The sequence below is a fragment of the Bos indicus x Bos taurus genome, chromosome 23, assembly GCF_003369695.1.
Source record: "Bos indicus x Bos taurus breed Angus x Brahman F1 hybrid chromosome 23, Bos_hybrid_MaternalHap_v2.0, whole genome shotgun sequence".
In the NCBI taxonomy this organism is placed as follows: Eukaryota; Metazoa; Chordata; class Mammalia; order Artiodactyla; family Bovidae; genus Bos; species Bos indicus x Bos taurus.
Window position 1 is genome coordinate 912,625 of NC_040098.1, and position 19,636 is coordinate 932,260.

The 19,636-nt window shown below is 37.2% G+C and overlaps 1 protein-coding gene across 1 annotated transcript; it reads right to left on the reverse strand.

Moving 5' to 3' along the window:
• Window positions 1-18,511: 18,511 nt before the first annotated feature.
• On the reverse strand, window positions 18,512-19,428 carry LOC113882074 (olfactory receptor 9G1-like). The gene is given in 2 exon segments (XM_027525239.1): window positions 18,512-18,903; window positions 18,906-19,428. Coding segments are annotated over 2 exon segments (915 nt in total).
• Window positions 19,429-19,636: the final 208 nt, after the last annotated feature.

The following is a 19,636-nucleotide window of genomic DNA, read 5'->3' on the forward strand; positions in this document are numbered from 1 at the left end:
CACATCTCTTACATCTCCTGCATTGGCAGGTGAGTTCTTTAGAACTAGCACCACCTGGGAAGCTAAGAGTAGTCCAATTTACAGAGATGGAAAATAGAATAGTGGTCACCAGCAGGTAGGGGAGGGGACACTATGGAGTTATTGTTTGATAGGTACAGGTTTTAGTTTCAAATGATTAAAAAATAGTTCTGGAGTTGGATGGCAGTAATGGTTGAATGACAGTGTTATTTACTTAATGTCACTTATACATTGTCAATTACATATAATGTAAATTATACATTGAATGGTTAAAATAACAATTTTAATATGTTTGTTATTTTACTATGATTTTTTTAAGTTGATAGATAGGATTTGTACAGAATAAGGGTTATGCTCTGCCTTAAAGAAGTATCCAGGTCTCTACCTTTTCTCTTAAAAAAAAATTAAAAAATGAGAACTGCAAAATGATTAAAAAAAATTTTTTTTTATGAATGTCATCGTTAAAAGCACAAGTTTTGGGCCCAGATACACTTAGCTATAGATGGAATGATCAACTACTAAAATAATCATTTTTCTCTGTTGAATATTAAAGCCACTGAACTGTAGCATTATGCCCTATATATAAAACTATTTTTCAGCTATTACCAATCTTAAACAAGTATTTATAAACCATGAAGATATTATTCTCTGGCTAAATATGTAGTAAAAATAAAATGTTATACAGATGTTTCCAAAACACTAGACAGGGGAGAAAGGTTTAAAACAAGGAAGATCAGAAATGAACCACCTAACTTAATAACAGTTATATTTTGTGATGAGATCATTGAAAAACAATTTTCTATGTTTCTGTGTTGTTTAAGCTTTTTATATTGAGTATGTTTCTATAACATGTACTTAAAAATAATCCTAGAATATCCTTAAGAATGTCCACTTAATTCATTATTATCCTTTTCAAGGCTAGTAAGTCTCCTTTTATTTATTTTTAAATGAGATTGGGGTTTGAAAATAAACTTAACATATTTATTATTCATTATCAGTCAATAAAAATGCTTTAAGCATTCCCTTGCCAATTTATAGACTTCCAATTTTTAATAAGATCTTCATGACCCAGATAATCACAATGGTGTGATCACTCACCTATAGCCAGACATCCTGGAATGTGAAGTCAAGTGGGCATTAGGAAGCATCACTACAAACAAAGGAGGTGATGGAATTCCAGTGGAGCTATTCCAAATCCTGAAAGATGATGCTGTGAAAGTGCTGCACACAATATGCCAGCAAATTTGGAAAACTCAGCAGTGGCCACAGGACTGGAAAAGGGCAGTTTTCATTCCAATCTCAAAAAAAGGCAGTGCCAAAGAATGCTCAAACTACCGCACAATTGCACTCATCTCATATGCCAGTAAAGTAACGCTCAAAATTCTCCAAGCCAGGCTTCAGCAATACATGAACCGTGAACTTCCGGATGTTCAAGCTGGTTTTAGAAAAGGCAGAGGAACCAGAGATCAAATTTCCAACATCGGCTGGATCATCAAAAAAGCAAGAGAGTTCCAGAAAAACATCTATTTCTGCTTTATTGACTATGCCAAAGCCTTTGACTATGTGGCTCACAATAAACTGTGGAAAATTCTGAAAGAGATGGGAATACCAGACCACCTGACCTGCCTCTTGAGAAATCTGTATGCAGTTCAGCAAGCAACAGTTAGAACTGGACATGGAACAACAGACTGGTTCCAAATAGGAAAAGGAGGACGTCAAGACTGCATATTGTCACCCTGCTTATTTAACTTATATGCAGAGTACATCATGAGAAATGCTGGGCTGGAAGAAACACAAGCTGGAATCAAGATTGCCGGGAGAAATATCAATAACCTCAGATATGCAGATGACACCACCCTTATGGCAGAAAGTGAAGAGGAACTCAAAAGCCTCTTGATGAAAGTGAAAGTGGAGAGTGAAAAAGTTGGCTTAGAGCTCAACATTCAGAAAACAAAGATCATGGCATCCGGTCCCATCACTTCATGGGAAATAGATGGGGAAACAGTGTCAGACTTTATTTTTGGGGGCTCCAAAATCTGCAGATGGTGATTGCAGTCATGAAGTTAAAAGACGCTTACTCCTTGGAAGGAACGTTATGACCACCCTAGATAGCATATTCAAAAGCAGAGACATTACTTTGCCAACAAAGGTCTGTCTAGTCAAGGCTATGGTTTTTCCAGTGGTCATGTATGGATGTGAGAGTTGGACTCTGAAGAAGGCTGAGCACCAAAGAATTGATGCTTTTGAACTGTGGTGTTGGAGAAGACTCTTGAGGGATGCGGGGAGCCGGTGAGGCATTCCACTCATGACAAAGGTCATGAGGAAGGAGGCTCGGCATACGCAAAGGTGGGATCGAGCCTCAGGAGTCCCCCCGGATATTCTCGAGCATTTTCCCCCAAAAAACCAGAGTCTGCCTACTTTATTGCTTTGTGCTCTCACCTCTGACTTTACTGCGGGCTGTCCCCTACCACCATCTCTCTCTCTGTGTGTCAAAGAGTTAACTTACAGCTCCAATTAATAAAGTTCCTGGGCAATTAGGAGTGTTTAAATCCAAACCCCTCTGATGGCTCTCTAACTCGCCTGACAAGTTTACCCGGACTCCTGCAGCTATGCATACGATTGTTTACAGTCTCCCAGCCTCGAGAGGCATGGGAAGCTTAAGATATTCAAATAGCTTAGAGCCTCTCAGAGAGTTAAAAACTGTCAGAATAAACTAGTAAAGGATTTCATTGATGAGTCAATGCTTGTTGCCAAGTTTTCACATCCCCTGAATTGTATCCTTGAATATGTATCAATTAATAGTGGGTATGTAGAAAAAATAAGTAGTGGCCTTGGTGTTAGTAACTTTAGACCCTTAAGGTAATAAATTCTTTCTTTGTTGTAAACCCATTACACATCCGCCCTATAGGAATGCAATTTTATCTTTGGAAGATGGTGCCAAACCTTGAAATAATTACTCTTAGAGAAAGTAAGTCTTTGTTGATAAGTCCTTGTCAAGAGTCATAAAATGTTAGTAGGCCTTCTGGCCAGAAGATGATGTAAATCACCTAAACCATTTGTATACGATACATTTGCAGGAAAGAAACCTTGGTTTTTGATAAGAACCAAAGACTGCTGACTTTGCATCCCCTATTATCCTCTATGTGTAACTTAGGGTATAAAAGCCCCGGTTAAAAATAAAGCTACGGGCCTTGCTCACCAACGCTTGGTCTCCCCATGTCATTCTTTCTTTTAACTTCCAGCTGAGTCTCCATCTGGAGCGCGGAACCCACCACGCTTACTAATCATGCCTGGGCTTCTAAGACCCACTCGAGAAGGAGTCTAGGGTGAGACACCTTCCGCTATTCGAGAGGGCGCCTGCGGCCTACGTAAGTGGTGCAAACTTCTTGTCTTGAAGTTTTATTGGTCTCCCGCGTAAACCAAGCTACTCAGCTTCTTTTCTCCACTGAATTTTCCTACTGAGCTATCCTCATTCTATTGTTCTCTATATCTCTAATTAGCATGTAAATAGTCGCCTAGGCCGTCTCTCCTTCGAATACCCTGGATCAGCTGGGGCTGGTCCCCAGCAGAGGGTCCCTTAGACTGCAAGGAGATCCAACCAGTCCATTCTGAAGGAGATCAGCCCTGGGATTTCTTTGGAAGGAATGATGCTAAAGCTGAAACTCTAGTACTTTGGCCACCTCATGCGAAGAGTTGACTCATTGGAAAAGACTCTGATGCTGGGAGGGAATGGGGGCAGGAGGAGAAGGGGACAACAGAGCATGAGATGGCTGGATGGCATCACTGACTCGATGGATGTGAGTCTCAGTGAACTCCGGGAGTTGGTGATGGACAGGGAGGCCTGAAGTGCCGCGATTCATGGGGTCATGAAGAATCAGATACAACTGAGCTACTGAACTGAAATGAATTTTTAATATATTCTTTCTTGGTATAAAAGACACATTCACCATTCTCATTTAATACATTGATTTACCTGGTTTTAAACTTGAGGCCCCTGTGGCATGGATTTTGCCCTTAATGAGGTACTTCTAAGGACTTTTAGGAGATTCTGGGCTTGTGGACCCTTTGGTGGGGAAAAAAAAAAAAACCCATCCACAATGGGAATAGAAGATGGGACTGGGAAAATTAAATGACTATAATTTTTCCATAATTTTGCTTGTAAAATTGAGATGACTCTAATACTCTGGCAAATGTATAAATGTTTATGTTGGAAGCCTGAGAGCATATGGACTGTTGACAATGTTGACAATACAGGACTGGTGATCTTGTCCAGGTAGGATTAAGAAGATATTGATCTGGGAAGGTTACTGGGCAGGAAGTCAAAGGGGAGAAATCAGACTGAACTTTATTTTTTTTAATTAACTTTAATTAATTTTCATTTTTAAATTTTACTTTTAAATTAATTTTCATCAATTTTCATTAATTTTTTCTTTAACCTCCAGAAGCTACCTTGCTCCCAGGAGGGCTTCATTTTCACATTTATAAAATAGAATTACAAGCATTTCTGAGCAACAAAGTAGGGGTTATTTACTAAAGATAAAATACTATAGTTTGTTGGCCTTTATTGTTGCTATTAATAAAAATAACCTGAAAAATATAGTCTCTATCCTTAGGAAAGTCCCAATCAAATAAAGCATGGCTAATATATAATGACTAAAATTTATGACAGAATTGTTAATAGTCATAGGAAGGAAACACAGTGTTTGATGAAGACTCAAAGGATGGAAGGGAAGAAGAAAGGAATATTCATGTGTATTAGATTAGGCAGTAAATAATCATTGTTGAGGACGGGACCTTTGAGACTGTCACTGAAGGTAGGATTTGGATTTCCAGCTGTGATGAGAAGAATAGCAGGTGAAGGGAATGACCCAAGGAGGGGCCTGGTTATGTGACAAATAGGGGGTCACATTTAGCTGAGATTATGGGAACAGTAAAGTTGAGTGATATGGGATATGAATAGAAACATAGATGGAGTCATATTATGATTTAATTGGTGTAGTGAGTTGAAACATTACTCTCTAGAAAGAGGCTAATTTTTATCATATTAGGGCTACCCTGTTGGAAAGGTGGCTTTGTGTAGGATGGTCAGAGTGTCTAAAGGGGATGCAACCTGGTAGGAGCTAGTGCAATAGCCTGGGTGAGAATAATAGTGATAGTTAAGCAAGAATGAGAATTAATATTTATTGAGCACATATCTTCTAGGCATATTATATACACTGTCTTATTTAATTCCTTACTGTGGGTACCACTAACTTGCTGTTACACTTGAAGAAATAGAAACTCAGGGGTTTTAAATAACTTGCTCAAGATCAAGAGCTGGTATTCCAACCTAAAAGTGTCCTCCTGCAGTACACATACTCTTTTGTTTTTGTTTTTAATTAAGTTTTTATTTTGAGATAATTGTAGAGACACATGCAACAGTAAGAAATAATACAGAGAAATACCATGCACTTTTTACTTAATTTTTCTAGTGTAACATCTCCAGTGCTTCACCTACTTTATGTATCTACCCTCCTCCAAAACCTGACAATCACTGCTCTTTTTCTGTCTATATGTTTCTGCCTTTTCTATAATGCAATGTAATGGGAATAACAAAATATGTAGCCTTTGAAGACTAGGACCCGTGTTCTTCAACTAGCAAAGAGTTTGAATTACAGCCTTTCCTAGTGCTTCTGATTTTTATAAAGTAATTTAATCTTCTGGCTTTGCCAGTTTTTGCTAAATGAGGATAAATTTTTCTTTTGCTTGTTTTGCAGGGCAAACACTCTAACTTCAAGAAACCAGGATAACAATCAATATACTTACAGAGCTAGAAAGAACTACCCTACACCTTATGTTAATTTACAAAAGCATTGTGATTCCCCAGGGTCAGTTCTTCTTTGTTGTCTTACTGTATCAGACCTCAAGAGCTACATTTCAGAATTGAACAGCAATTATCACCCAGGAAGTTTTCTTATTTAAAACTGCTTTCATTAATTAGTTCCTCTGAAACTTGTTTAGGAATGAGGCACATAATTTCTTTCAAGGTTAGTAATTGCCCATCTCTGAAGACTCAATTAGTCTTAATAATGCCCAAAGCATCTTGTTAGAAAGATTAGTAAAAATGTTGGGTCCTGGAGTCTAAGTCTCACACTGGCATGAAAAACTTAAGTTAGTTTTTTTGCTGTAATAGCCTCTCTGAAGATTGAACTACTGATTGCTCAGGCTTGAAGTTTTGTGTGTGTGTGTGTGTTTTTTTTTTTTTAATCCAAGAAATATTAGAAGTGAAAACTATGTTAACAATAATCTGGGATGATCCTTCTGTTTGTGAGATGAAGGAACTAATAAATAAAAAAATGATTGGCTTAAGGTCATGGAGGTAGAAGTGCAGTATTAAGAACCTGATACTCCTAATGATTAGGGCAGTTACTCCTTGTAGGGTCCCATGATACTTATAAAACACAGAGGAAAGAAGCAAGGAGGGAAGGGAAGAAAACTCAAATAACTAATCACAGTGCAAGAGAATATTAAACATTTTATGGTTAACTCATGACTATTCCCAAAGGACATTCTATTAAAAAAGGCAGTCATATTCTTGTGGAATTTTAGAAATATGTGATAGAGAAGTAAAGGAGAATTTTTTAAAAAGAAAGTCAGAGCTTCCTGGCACTTTTTGACAAGAGGCAGTAAGGGGAAGGAAATAGTCTTGAGCACTCAGGGAAATAATGACACTTGCTCTCAATGAAATCAACTTTGCTTTCTTTTTTGGCCAGCTTTTTTATAAAAAAAATATTGAATATTTTCTCTTAGAGATAGTTGATTGGTATAAGCTGCTGAATGGATACAGGAAATATATGCAAATATATTTTATATATTTTCAATGCATGTAAACTTTATATGTGTATATACTGTATACCAGAGAAGGCAATGGCACCCCACTCTACTACTCTTGTCTGGAAAATCCCATGGATGGAGGAGCCTGGAAGGCTGCAGTCCATGGGGTTACAAAGAGTCAGATATGACTGAGTGACTTCACTTTCACTTTTCACTTTCATGCATTGGAGAAGGAAATGGCAACCCACTCCAGTGTTCTTGCCTGGGGAATCCCAGGGGCAGGGGAGCCTGTCAGGCTGCCATCTATGGGGTTGCACAGAGTCGGACACGACTGAAGCGAGTTAGCAGCCGCAGCAGCATAGTGTATGCACACATATAAACACACTCATAGCAAATATATGACAGAGCAAGCATTATACTAGCTTGAGGGGGGGGTCCTGAATTGAAGAAATAAGTTTAAATTAAGGTATAACAAGGTACAGCAATGCTAAGGTTTAAGATAAAAGTGAGAGGGTTGCAATAAAAAGCCATGATTAAGTATGCAAAAGACAAATATGTGTGGGACCCTGCTGTTAGAGCACATGCAGTAGTCAACCCAAAATGGATTAGACACTTAAATGTAATACTTTATACTGCAAAAACTAGAAGAAAACAGAGGGAAATATCCTTAACATTGGCAATGATTTTTTGAATGTGTCACCAAAAGCCCAGAAATCAAAAGCAAAAATATGCAAGTGTACTATATCAAAATGCTTCTGCACAACATAGAAAACTATCATCATAATGAAAAGACAACTTGTGTTTGGAAAAATATTTGCAAATTGTAGATCTGATAAAGAGTTAATGTCCAAAAATGTGTAAGAATCTCAAACACCCTAGTAGTAAAGAATATCAAAAAAGTTGATTTAAAAAATGGGCAAATGACTTGAATAGGCATTTTTTTTCCCAAGTAAGAAATACAAATGACCAATAGGTATATAAAAATATACTCCACATCACTAGTCATCAGGAAAGTGCAAATTAAAACCATAATGAGGTATCGACTCATACTTGTTGGAATGACTATTGTCAAAAAAAACAAAAAAAAAGATAACAAGTGTAGTCAAAGATGTAGAGAAAAAGGACCCTCATGCATTTTGGGGAAGGAAAATTGTCATAGACTTTATGGAACAGAGTTTGGAGGTTTCTCTAAAAACAGAACTACCATATGATTCAGTAATTTCATTTCTGAATATGCATCCAAAGAAAATGAGATCAGTACATTGGATATTCTAAATGTCCATTGACGAATGAATGCATAAAGAAATTGTGATATATCTATATCCATATATATAATTTTAAAATGAAGGAAATCCTGTATTTTGCAACAACATGGATGAATCTGGAGGATATTGTGCTTAATCTGAGCACAATTGTGTCCAATTCATTGCGACCCCATCAACTGTAGCCCACCAGGCTCTTCTGTCTATGAGATTTCCCAGGCAAGAATACTGGAGTGGGTTGCCATTTCCTCCTTCAGGGGTTCTTCCCGACCCAGAGATTGAACCCGCACCTCTTGTTTCTCCTGTATTGCAAGTGGATTCTTTATCACTAGTGCCACCTGGTAAGCCCCTGGAGGACATTATCTGAAGCAAATAAGCCAGGCATAAAAAGACAAATACTGCATGATCCCACTTACATGTGAAATCTAAAAAAGTCAAATTCATAGAAATAGTGAGTAGAGTAGTGGTCATCAGGGACAGGGAGGTGTGGGAAACAGGGAGATGTTGGTCAAAGTGTGTGAAGTTTCAATTATGTAGGATGAATAAGTTTGAGAAATCCAAAGTGCTGCATGGTGATCATAGCTAATAATCATATTATGCTGGAACGCTGCTAAGAGAGTAGATCTCAGGTGATCTCAACACACACACACACACATGCACGATGATGCATGTGAGAAGATGGCAGTGTTAATTAGCTTGGCAATAGTACTCATTGCACTATATATATGTGTGTGTGTATCAAAACATTGTGTTTTACTTCTTGCATGGGTGCTCAGTCATATCTGACTCAGGTCAAGAATCACCCAGTGTTCTTGGGGCTTTGAGGTTTAGAGAAGAGACAGGGAAATATACAACTGCAAATATATGTAAATTATTCAGCATAATAAATGCTACAAAGTTAGGATTCTAGATTATGGACACCTGGAGGGGTATGGATTCTATAAGTAACTAGGGAAGGAGAGCCTGGCTAAAGGATAGTGCTTCTTGTTGAAGATATGTGTGAATATTTTAAGCACAATATTATTTTTATACACCACAAGATGGCAAAATCTCTTCAAGAAAAGTATCTTTCCTTGTTATGCTGAAGTTGTACTGGGCTTTTTTTGACTGTACACATATGGGTATAAATAATTATATAGAAAAATAAAAAAATATCATTCATAAATGATGTCATTAATTGCATCTAGTATGTTTATAAATTGATATTTTTTTTGCTAAGTCACTTCAGTCGTGTCCGACTCTGTGTGACCCCATAGACGGCAGCCCACCAGGCTTCCCCATCCCTGGGATTCTCAAGGCAAGAACACTGGAGTGGGTTGCCATTTCCTTCTCCAATGCATGAAAGTGAAAAGTGAAAGTGAAGTCGCTCAGTCGTGTCTGACCCTCAGCAACCCTATGGACTGCAGCCTTCCAGGCTCCTCCATCCATGGGATTTTCCAGGGAAGAGTACTGGAGTGGGGTGCCATTGCCTTCTCCAATGTATATAAATAGAAGGAAGTAATTCTCTTAAATATCTATTAGAAGGTTATAATAATTCATGTCTGTTACTTAAAAAAGTCAAAATCCCTAAAGTATGTAGAAGGAAAATGAAGACTTCATTCAACCTACCCCTTTATGTTTAACCTGCTTCAGGTTCAACTTTCTTTTCAGACATCACCCCCTTTCATCTTTTTAAATTAACTATTTTTTTAAGGTTAAGTGTAATTTCAGGAAAATAATTATTGGAAAGTACAGAAGATAATTCATTTTTTTTTTCCCAGTTAAACTTGAATTTCCGATACACAACAAATTCCTTTTTCAGTACAGCGATTTCCCATGCAATATTTGGGACATCAGTTCAGTTCAGTCACTCAGTCGTGTCTGACTCTTTGCAACCCCATGAATCACAGCACGCCAGGCCTCCCTGTCCATCACCAATTCCCGGAGTTCACTCAAACTCTTGTCCATTGAGTCAGTGATGCCATCCAGCCATCTCACCCTCTGTCGCCCCCTTCTCCTCCTGCCCCCAGTCCTTCCCAGCATCAGGTCTTTTCCAGTGAGTCAGCTCTTCGCAGGAGGTGGCCAAAGTATTGGAGTTTCAGGTTCAGCATCAGTCCATCCAATGAACACCCAGGACTGATCTCCTTTACGATGGACTGGTTGGATCTCCTTGCAGTCCAAGGGACTCTCAAGAGTCTTCTCCAGCACCACAGTTCAAAGGCATCAATTCTTCAGTGCTCAGCTTTCTTCACAGTCCAACTCTCACATCCATACATGACCACTGGAAAAACCATGGCCTTGTCTAGATGGACCTTTGTTGGCAAAGTAATGTCTCTCCTTTTTAATATGCTATCTAGGTTGGTCATAACTTTCCTTCTAAGGAATAAGCATCTTTTAATTTCATGGCTACAATCATTGCAATCAGCAGTGATTTTGGAGCCCCAAAAAACGAAGTCTGACACTGTTTCCACTGTTTCCCCAGTGATGAAATGATGGGACCAGATGCCATGATCTTATTTTTCTGAATGTTGAGCTTTAAGCCAACTTTTTCACTCTCCACTTTCACTTTCTTTTTATTTTATTTTATTTTATTTTTAAACTTTACAATATTGTATTAGTTTTACCAAATATGGAAATGAATCCGCCACAGGTATACCCACGTTCCCCATCATGAACCCTCCTCCCACCTCCCTCCCGTACCCTCCCTCTGGGTCGTCCCAGTGCACCAGCCCCAAGCATCCAGTACCATGCATCGAACCTGGACTGGCGACTCGTTTCATACATGATAATATACATGTTTCAATGCTATTCTCCCAAATCTCCCCACCCTCTCCCTCTCCCACAGAATCCATAAGACTGGTCTATACATCGGTGTCTCTTTTGCTGTCTCGTACACAGGGTTATTGTTACCATCTTTCTAAATTCCATATATATGCGCTAGTATACTGTATTGGTGTTTTTCTTTCTGGCGTGCTTCACTCTGTACAATACATTCCAGTTTCATCCATCTCATTAGAACTGATTCAAATGTATTCTTTTTAATGGCTGAGTAATACTCCATTGTGTATATGTACCACTGCTTTCTTATCCATTCATCTGCTGATGGGCATCTAGGTTGCTTCCATGTCCTGGCTATTATGAACAGAGCTGCGATGAACATTGGGGTACACGTGTCTCTTTCCCTTCTGGTTTCCTCAGTGTGTATGCCCAGCAGTGGGATTGCTGGATCATAAGGCAGTTCTATTTCCAGTTTTTTAAGGACTCTCCACACTGTTCTCCATAGTGGCTCTACTAGTTTGCATTCCCACCAACAGTGTAAGAGGGTTCCCTTTTCTCCACACCCTCTCCAGCATTTATTATTTGTAGACTTTTGGATTGCAGCCATTCTGACTGGCGTGAAATGGTACCTCATAGTGGTTTTGATTTGCATTTCTCTGATAATGAGTGGTGTTGAGCATCTTTTCATGTGTTTGTTAGCCATCTGTATGTCTTCTTTGGAGAAATGTCAATTTAGTTCTTTGGCCCATTTTTTGATTGGGTCATTTATTTTTCTGGAGTTGAGCTGTAGGAGTTGCTTGTATATATTTGAGATTAGTTGTTTGTCCGTTGCTTCATTTGCTATTATTTTCTCCCATTCTGAAGGCTGTCTTTTCACCTTGCTTATAGTTTCCTTTGTTGTGCAGAAGCTTTTAAGTTTAATTAGGTCCCATTTGTTTATTTTTGCTTTTATTTCCAATATTCTGAGGGGTGGGTCATAGAGGATCTTGCTGTGATGTATGTCAGAGAGTGTTTTGCCTATGTTCTCCTCTAGGAGTTCTGTAGTTTCTGGTCTTAGGTTTAGATCTTTAATCCATTTTGAGTTTATTTTTGTGTAAGGTGTTAGAAAGTGTTCTAGTTTCATTCTTTTACAAGTGGTTGATCAGTTTTCCCAGCACCACTTGTTAAAGAGATTGTCTTTAATCCATTGTATATTCTTGCCTCCTTTGTCAAAGATAAGGTGTCCATATGTGCGTGGATTTGTCTCTGGGCTTTCTATTTTGTTCCATTGATCTATATTTCTGTCTTTGTGCCAGTACCATACTGTCTTGATGACTGTGGCTTTGTAGTAGAGCCTGAAGTCAGGTAGGTTGAATCCTCCAGTTCCATCTTCTTTCTCAAGATAGCTTTGGCTATTCGAGGTTTTTTTTATTTCCATACAAATTGTGAAATTATTTGTTTTAGCTCTGTGAAGAATACCGTTGGTAGCTTGATAGGGATTGCATTGAATCTATAAATTGCTTTGGGTAGTATACTCATTTTCACTATATTGATTCTTCCAATCCATGAACATGGTATATTTCGCCATCTATTAGTGTCCTCTTTGATTTCTTTCACCAGTGTTTTATAGTTTTCTATGTATAGGTCTTTAGTTTCTTTAGGTAGATATATTCCTAAGTATTTTGTTCTTTCCGTTGCAATGGTGAATGGAATTGTTTCCTTAATTTCTCTTTCAATTTTCTCATTATTAGTGTATAGGAATGCAAGGGATTTCTGTGTGTTGATTTTATATCCTGCAACTTTACTATAATCATTGATTAGTTCTAGTAATTTTCTGGTGGAGTCTTTAGGGTTTTCTATGTAAAGGATCATGTCATCTGCAAACAGTGAGAGTTTTACTTCTTCTTTTCCAATTTGGATTCCTTTTATTTCTTTTTCTGCTCTGATTGCTGTGGCCAAAACTTCCAAAACTATGTTGAATAGTAATGGTGAAAGTGGGCCCCCTTGTCTTGTTTCTGACTTTAGAGGAAATGCTTTCAGTTTTTCACCATTGAGGATAATGTTTGCTGTGGGTTTGTCATATATAGCTTTTATTATGTTGAGGTATGTTCCTTCTATTCCTGCTTTCTGGAGAGTTCTTATCATAAATGGATGTTGAATTTCGTCAAAGGCTTTCTCTGCATCTATTGAGATAATCATATGGTTTTTGTTTTTCAATTTGTTAATGTGGTGTATAACATTGACTGATTTGCGGATATTGAAGAATCCTTGCATCCCTGGGATAAAGCCCACTTGGTCATGGTGTATGATCTTTTTAATGTATTGTTGGATTCTGATTGCTAGAATTTTGTTAAGAATTTTGCATCTATGTTCATCAGTGATATTGGCCTGTAGTTTTCTTTTTTTGTGGGATCTTTGTCAGGTTTTGGTATTAGGGTGATGGTGGCCTCATAGAATGAGTTTGGAAGTTTACCTTCCTCTGCAATTTTCTGGAAGAGTTTGAGCAGGATAGGTGTTAGCTCTTCTCTAAATTTTTGGTAGAATTCAGCTGTGAAGCCGTCTGGACCTGGGCTATTGTTTGCTGGAAGATTTTTGATTACAGTTTCAATTTCTCTGCTTGTGATGGGTCTGTTAAGATTTTCTATTTCTTCCGGGTCCAGTTTTGGAAAGTTGTACTTTTCTAAGAATTTGTCCATTTCTTCCACGTTGTCCATTTTATTGGCATATAATTGTTGATAGTAGTCTCTTATGATCCTTTGTATTTCTGTGTTGTCTGTTGTGATCTCTCCATTTTCATTTCTAATTTTATTGATTTGATTTTTTTCCCTTTGTTTCTTGATGAGTCTGGCTAATGGTTTGTCAATTTTATTTATCCTTTCAAAGAACCAGCTTTTGGCTTTGTTGATTTTTGCTATGGTCTCTTTTGTTTCTTTTGCATTTATTTCTGCCCTAATTTTTAAGGCAGAAATTTATTAGGGCATTTATTTCTGCCCTAATTTTCCTTCTACTAACCCTGGGGTTCTTCATTTCTTCCTTTTCTAGTTGCTTTAGGTGTAGAGTTCGGTTATTTATTTGACTTTTTCCTTGTTTCTTGAGGTGTGCCTGTATTGCTATGAACTTTCCCCTTAGGACTGCTTTTAAAGTGTCCCACAGGTTTTGAGTTGTTGTGTTTTCATTTTCATTAGTTTCTATGCAAATTTTGATTTCTTCTGTGATTTGTTGGTTATTCAGCAGCGTGTTGTTCAGCCTCCATATGTTGGAATTTTTAATAGTTTTTCTCCTGTAATTGAGATCTAATCTTACTGCATTGTGGTCAGAAAAGATGCTTGGAATGATTTCTATTTTTTTGAATTTACCAAGGCTAGATTTATGGCCCAGGATGTGATCTATCTTGGAGAAGGTTCCATGTGCGCTTGAGTAAAAGGTGAAATTCATTGTTTTTGGATGAAATGTCCTATAGATATCAATTAGGTCTAACTGGTCTATTGTATTATTTAAAGTTTGTGTTCCCTTGTTAATTTTCTGTTTAGTTGATCTATCCATAGGTGTGAGTGGGGTATTAAAGTCTCCCACTATTATTGTGTTATTGTTAATTTCTCCTTTCATACTTGTTAGCATTTGTCTTACATATTGCGGCGCTCCCATGTTGGGTGCATATATATTTATAATTGTTATATCTTCTTCTTGGATTGATCCTTTGATCATTAGGTTAACAGATTTTTTTTTCCATCTATATTTGCCTGCAAAAGATAGAGTATTATAATGTTGTTGTTTAGTCATTCAGCTGTGTCTGATTCATTTTTGACCTCATAGTGGAGCTTGCCAGGCTTCTCTGTCTATGGGATTGTCCAGGCAAGAATACTAGAGTTGCCATTTCCTCCTCCAGAGGATCTTCTGACCAAGGGACTGAACCCATGTATTCTGCATTGGCAGGCAGATTCTTCACCGCTGAGGCAGTATGGAACCCAGATGTTATAATATTTGCTTTAAATTACATTTCCATGATTACGTTATCTTTCTTGAAGGCAGCGACTACATATTAGTTTGCTACTGATTTTTAAAAACCACAATGCCTATTCATCTCACCAATCATACATCTCTAATATTCTTATAAGAGCACTACTTGATAAAATTTATGAGATTAGATAGGAATTTCACTTTACCAGAAAAGCTGTAATTTATGAGATTCTATGCCATCTTCCCTAAAGGATACAAAAAGCACTCCAGTGTACAAAATAAAGAAATCAAACTATTAATATTAATACTAAAATTATATATTATCTATTTTAAACAAGGTTCTAAACACTTTATGTGCTTTAACATTTTACAAATTATTCATAAAATGCTTAAAAACAGTTGCTGTATATTTGCTGTTTTTAAAAACAATTTTACTTCTTAGAGAAATATATATCTTATGCACTTTCTATTTTAGTTATATGAAGCTTAAGAAAGTTTCCTGCTCTTAGAAGACTTCCTGGAATCTTGGGGAATACTTGCTTAAATTTCACATTTTTTACATATTTTTTCTTGTTTTTAATGCTTAAAACAATACAAACAGGGCATTATTCACTTTTTAATTAACTAAAGTTGTAGTAATATTATCTCACTTTTTTTTTTCTATGGTAATTTGAAGATGATATTTCCATTTTTTAAAATTTTATTTTATTTAAATTTACAATATTGTATTGATTTTGCCATATATCGAAAAGAATCTGTCACAGGTATACATGTGTTCCCCATCCTGAACCCTCTTCCCTACTCCCTCCCCATACCATCCCTCTGTGTTGTCTCAGTGCACCAGCCCCAAACATGCAGTATCATGCATCGAACCTGGACTGGCGACTCATTTAATATATGATATTATACATATTTCAATGCCCTTCTCCCAAATCATCCCACCCTCTCCCTCTCCCACAGAGTCCAAAAGACTGTTCTATACATCAGTGTCTCTTTTGCTGTCTCATATACAGGGTTTTTGTTACCATCTTTCTAAATTCCATATATATGCATTAGTATACTGTATTGGCGTTTTTCTTTCTGGCTTACTTCACTCTGTATAATAGGCTCCAGTTTCATCCACCTCATTATAACTGATTCAAATGTATTCTTTTTAATGGCTGAGTAATATTCCATTGTGTATATGTACCACAGCTTTCTTATCCATTCACCTGCCGATGGACATCTAGGTTGCTTCCATGTCCTGGCTATTATAAACAGTGCTGCAATGAACATTGGGGTACATGTGTCTCTTTAAATTCTGGTTTCCTGAGTGTGTATTCCCAGCAGAGGGATTGCTGGATCATAAGGCAGTTTTTTAAGGAATCTCCACAAGTTTCTCCATAGTGGCTCTACTAGTTTGCATTCCCACCAACAGTGTAAGAGGGTTCCCTTTTCTCCACACCCTCTCCAGCATTTATTGCTTGTAGACTTTTGGATCACAGCCATTCTGACTGGTGTGAAATGATACCTCACTGTGGTTTTGATTTGCATTTCTCTGATAATGAGTGATGTTGAGCATCTTTTCATGTGTTTGTTAGCCATCTGTATATCTTCTTTGGAGAAATGTCTATTTACTTCTTTGGCCCATTTTTTGATTGGGCCATTTATTTTTCTGGAATTGAGCTGTAGGAGTTTCTTGTATATTTTTGAGATGAGTTGTTTGTCTATGGCTTCATTTGCTATTATTTTCTCCCATTCTGAAGGCTGTCTTTTCACCTTGCTTATAGTTTCCTTTGTTGTGCAGAAGCTTTTAATTTTAATTAGGTCCCATTTGTTTATTTTTACTTTTATTTCCAGTATTCTTGGAGGTGGGTCATAGGTCTGCTGTGATGTATGTTGGAGAGTGTTTTGCCTAGGTTCTCCTCTAGGAGTTTTATAGTTTCTGGTTTTACATTTAGATCTTTAATCCATTTTGAGTTTATTTTTGTGTATGGTGTTAGAAAGTGTTCTAGTTTCATTCTTTTACAAGTGGTTGATCAGTTTTCCCAGCACCACTTGTTAAAGAGATTGTCTTTAATCCATTGTATATTCTTGCCTCCTTTGTCAAAGATAAGGTGTCCATATGTGCGTGGATTTGTCTCTGCGCTTTCTATTTTGTTCCATTGATCTATATTTCTGTCTTTGTGCCAGTACCATACTGTCTTGATGACTGTGGCTTTGTAGTAGAGCCTGAAGTCAGGTAGGTTGAATCCTCCAGTTCCATTCTTCTTTCTCAAGATAGCTTTGGCTATTTGAGGTTTTTTGTATTTCCATACAAATTGTGAAATTATTTGTTCTAGCTCTGTGAAGAATACCATTGGTAGCTTGATAGGGATTGTATTGAATCTATAAATTGCTTTGGGAAGTATGCTCATTTTCACTATATTGATTCTTCCAATCCATGAACATGGTATATTTCTCTGTCTATTAGTGTCCTCTTTGATTTCTTTCACCATTGTTTTATAGTTTTCTATATAGGTCTTTAGTTTCTTTAGGTAGATATATTCCTAAGTATTTTATTAGTCTTTCCATTGCAATGGTGAATGGAATTGTTTCCTTAATTTCTCTTTCAATTTTCTCATTATTAGTGTATAGGAATGCAAGGGATTTCTGTGTGTTGATTTTATATCCTACAACCTTACTATATTCATTGATTAGTTCTAGTAATTTTCTGGTGGAGTCTTTAGGGTTTTCTACGTAGAGGATCATGCCATCTGCAAACAGTGAGAGTTTTACTTCTTCTTTTCCAATTTGAATTCCTTTTATTTCTTTTTCTGCTCTGATATTATCTCACTTTTAAAAGTCAAAATTATGTGCGCCTCATCATACTTCATCTTTTGTTTGATCACTATTTGTATGTATTCCTCCTATAACTATTTCTTTTGGATAATGTTTACTCATGGAGATAATTCTTAAGTTGTTTCACCTCACTATAGTTATTAGTATTATTATTATTTTTGTTGTTGTGTATTGATGCTCAGAATATCATAATTTGGAGGTAGATAGCCTTGTAGGTTCACCCATATAATTAAAATAGAAGCCTGGGGAGATACAAAGTGATTCACAAGTATGATGCATATGAGAACGTGACCAAGTTTTCTTTATTGAGGAACATGCAAACACACATGTAGGTTGGAGAGCTCATGCTTCCTGAATTATGTTTGTGCTGAGTTATTTGTTGGGTACCACTGGGCCTTTGTGCTAACATTTCTGGGGAGAATAAAGGACATATAAAAATGCTTTAGAAATTCTGCTATAGGAATAAAAGTTATGATTTTAAGTTGAGTGATATGAAAGTATTAAAATTTAATTCAATGTATTTCCTATTTTAAGGAAATAATTATTGGATACTATTCTATACATATCAGTCAGTAAAAAATGTTATCATTCTGTCACTTCATGAGATAGAAGACAGGTTTTGGTTTTAAGCTTTTTGGTTGTTTTCAACCTAAGGTAATATAAAATTCAAAACAAATGATTATATTTTGTATTTAAATTTTATCTCTTTTAAATTGAGCTTCTTCTTTTTTTTTTTTTTTTTTCATCTTAGGTCTTTTGACTGGCCTTGTACCAAGGGTACAGATTCATGAACTGGCAACGTAAGGACTCTTGATCCTAAAGGAACACAATGGCAGCTCTTCTTGAAATACAATAACCTGCTCAAAAATTGTCTCTACATCTGCTTAAAAGGAGAGAAATTTTATTTATTTAAAGAGTTTATTCATGGCCTCTTTCACATCCTTATTTCTCAAGCTGTAGATCATGGGGTTCAACATAGGAAACACCACAGTGTAAAATGTAGAAACTATTTGGTCACTATCAAAAGAATAGTTAGAGCGTGGATGAGAGTAGATGCAGAGAATGGAGCCATAGTACAAGGTGACAGAGATCAGGTGGGAGGAGCAGGTGGAGAAGGCCTTGAGGCGGCCCTGAGTGGAGCAGATCCTCAAGATGGTGGCAATGATGAAGAGGTAGGAAGCAAATATAAACACAGCAGGGGCGATGACATTAGAGGCCAGGAGGAAATACATCAGAGCCTGGTAGCCATTCTTCTTGCCACAAGCTAACTTCACCAGGGGAAGCAAATCACAAAAAAGTCATCAATTGCATTGTCATTACAGAAGTTCATGCTAAATGTTCTTTTGGTGATGATAGAACAGTTAGTAAAGCCACCAAGGTATGAGGTAGCTACCAAGAATGCACAGAGTTTTATGGACATGGCCTGAGAATGAATAAGTGGCTTTGAGATGGTCATATAGCGGTCATAAGCCATGGCGGCCAACAGGTAGCATGCACTGTACGCCAGCCCACCAGAGAAGAAGAATTGGGCTACACAGCCAGCAAAGGAAATGCTCTTGTCTTCAGAGATGCAGGTCACTAAGATCTTTGGAGTGTAGACAGAGGAATACCAGAGATCCAGAAAAGATAGATTCCCAATGAAAAAATACATGGGTGTGTGCAGTCGGGAGTCATTACAAATCAGCACTATGAGGGAAGTGTTTGCTAGCACAGTCATAGAGTAGACACCAAGGAACACCACAAACAGGACCAGCTGCATCCTGGGGTCTGTCGTGAAGCCCACCAGGATGAAGTTCATCACTGTGTAATTGCTTCTCTTCATGGTTACAAGGAATCTTACCTAAGAAGAGAAAAAATAAGTTCAGCTTGAATCACTGTGCTGAATACATAGGAAAAGTGCAAAATAAAGGATATTATATCGGTGTCATACCTAGAAATCTATAACCCAAAAATGTCCACTTTGGAAAGAATTTTCATTTTGTAACAAACCACTGTCTACAGCTATATATATTTTTCTCTTTCTTTTTTAA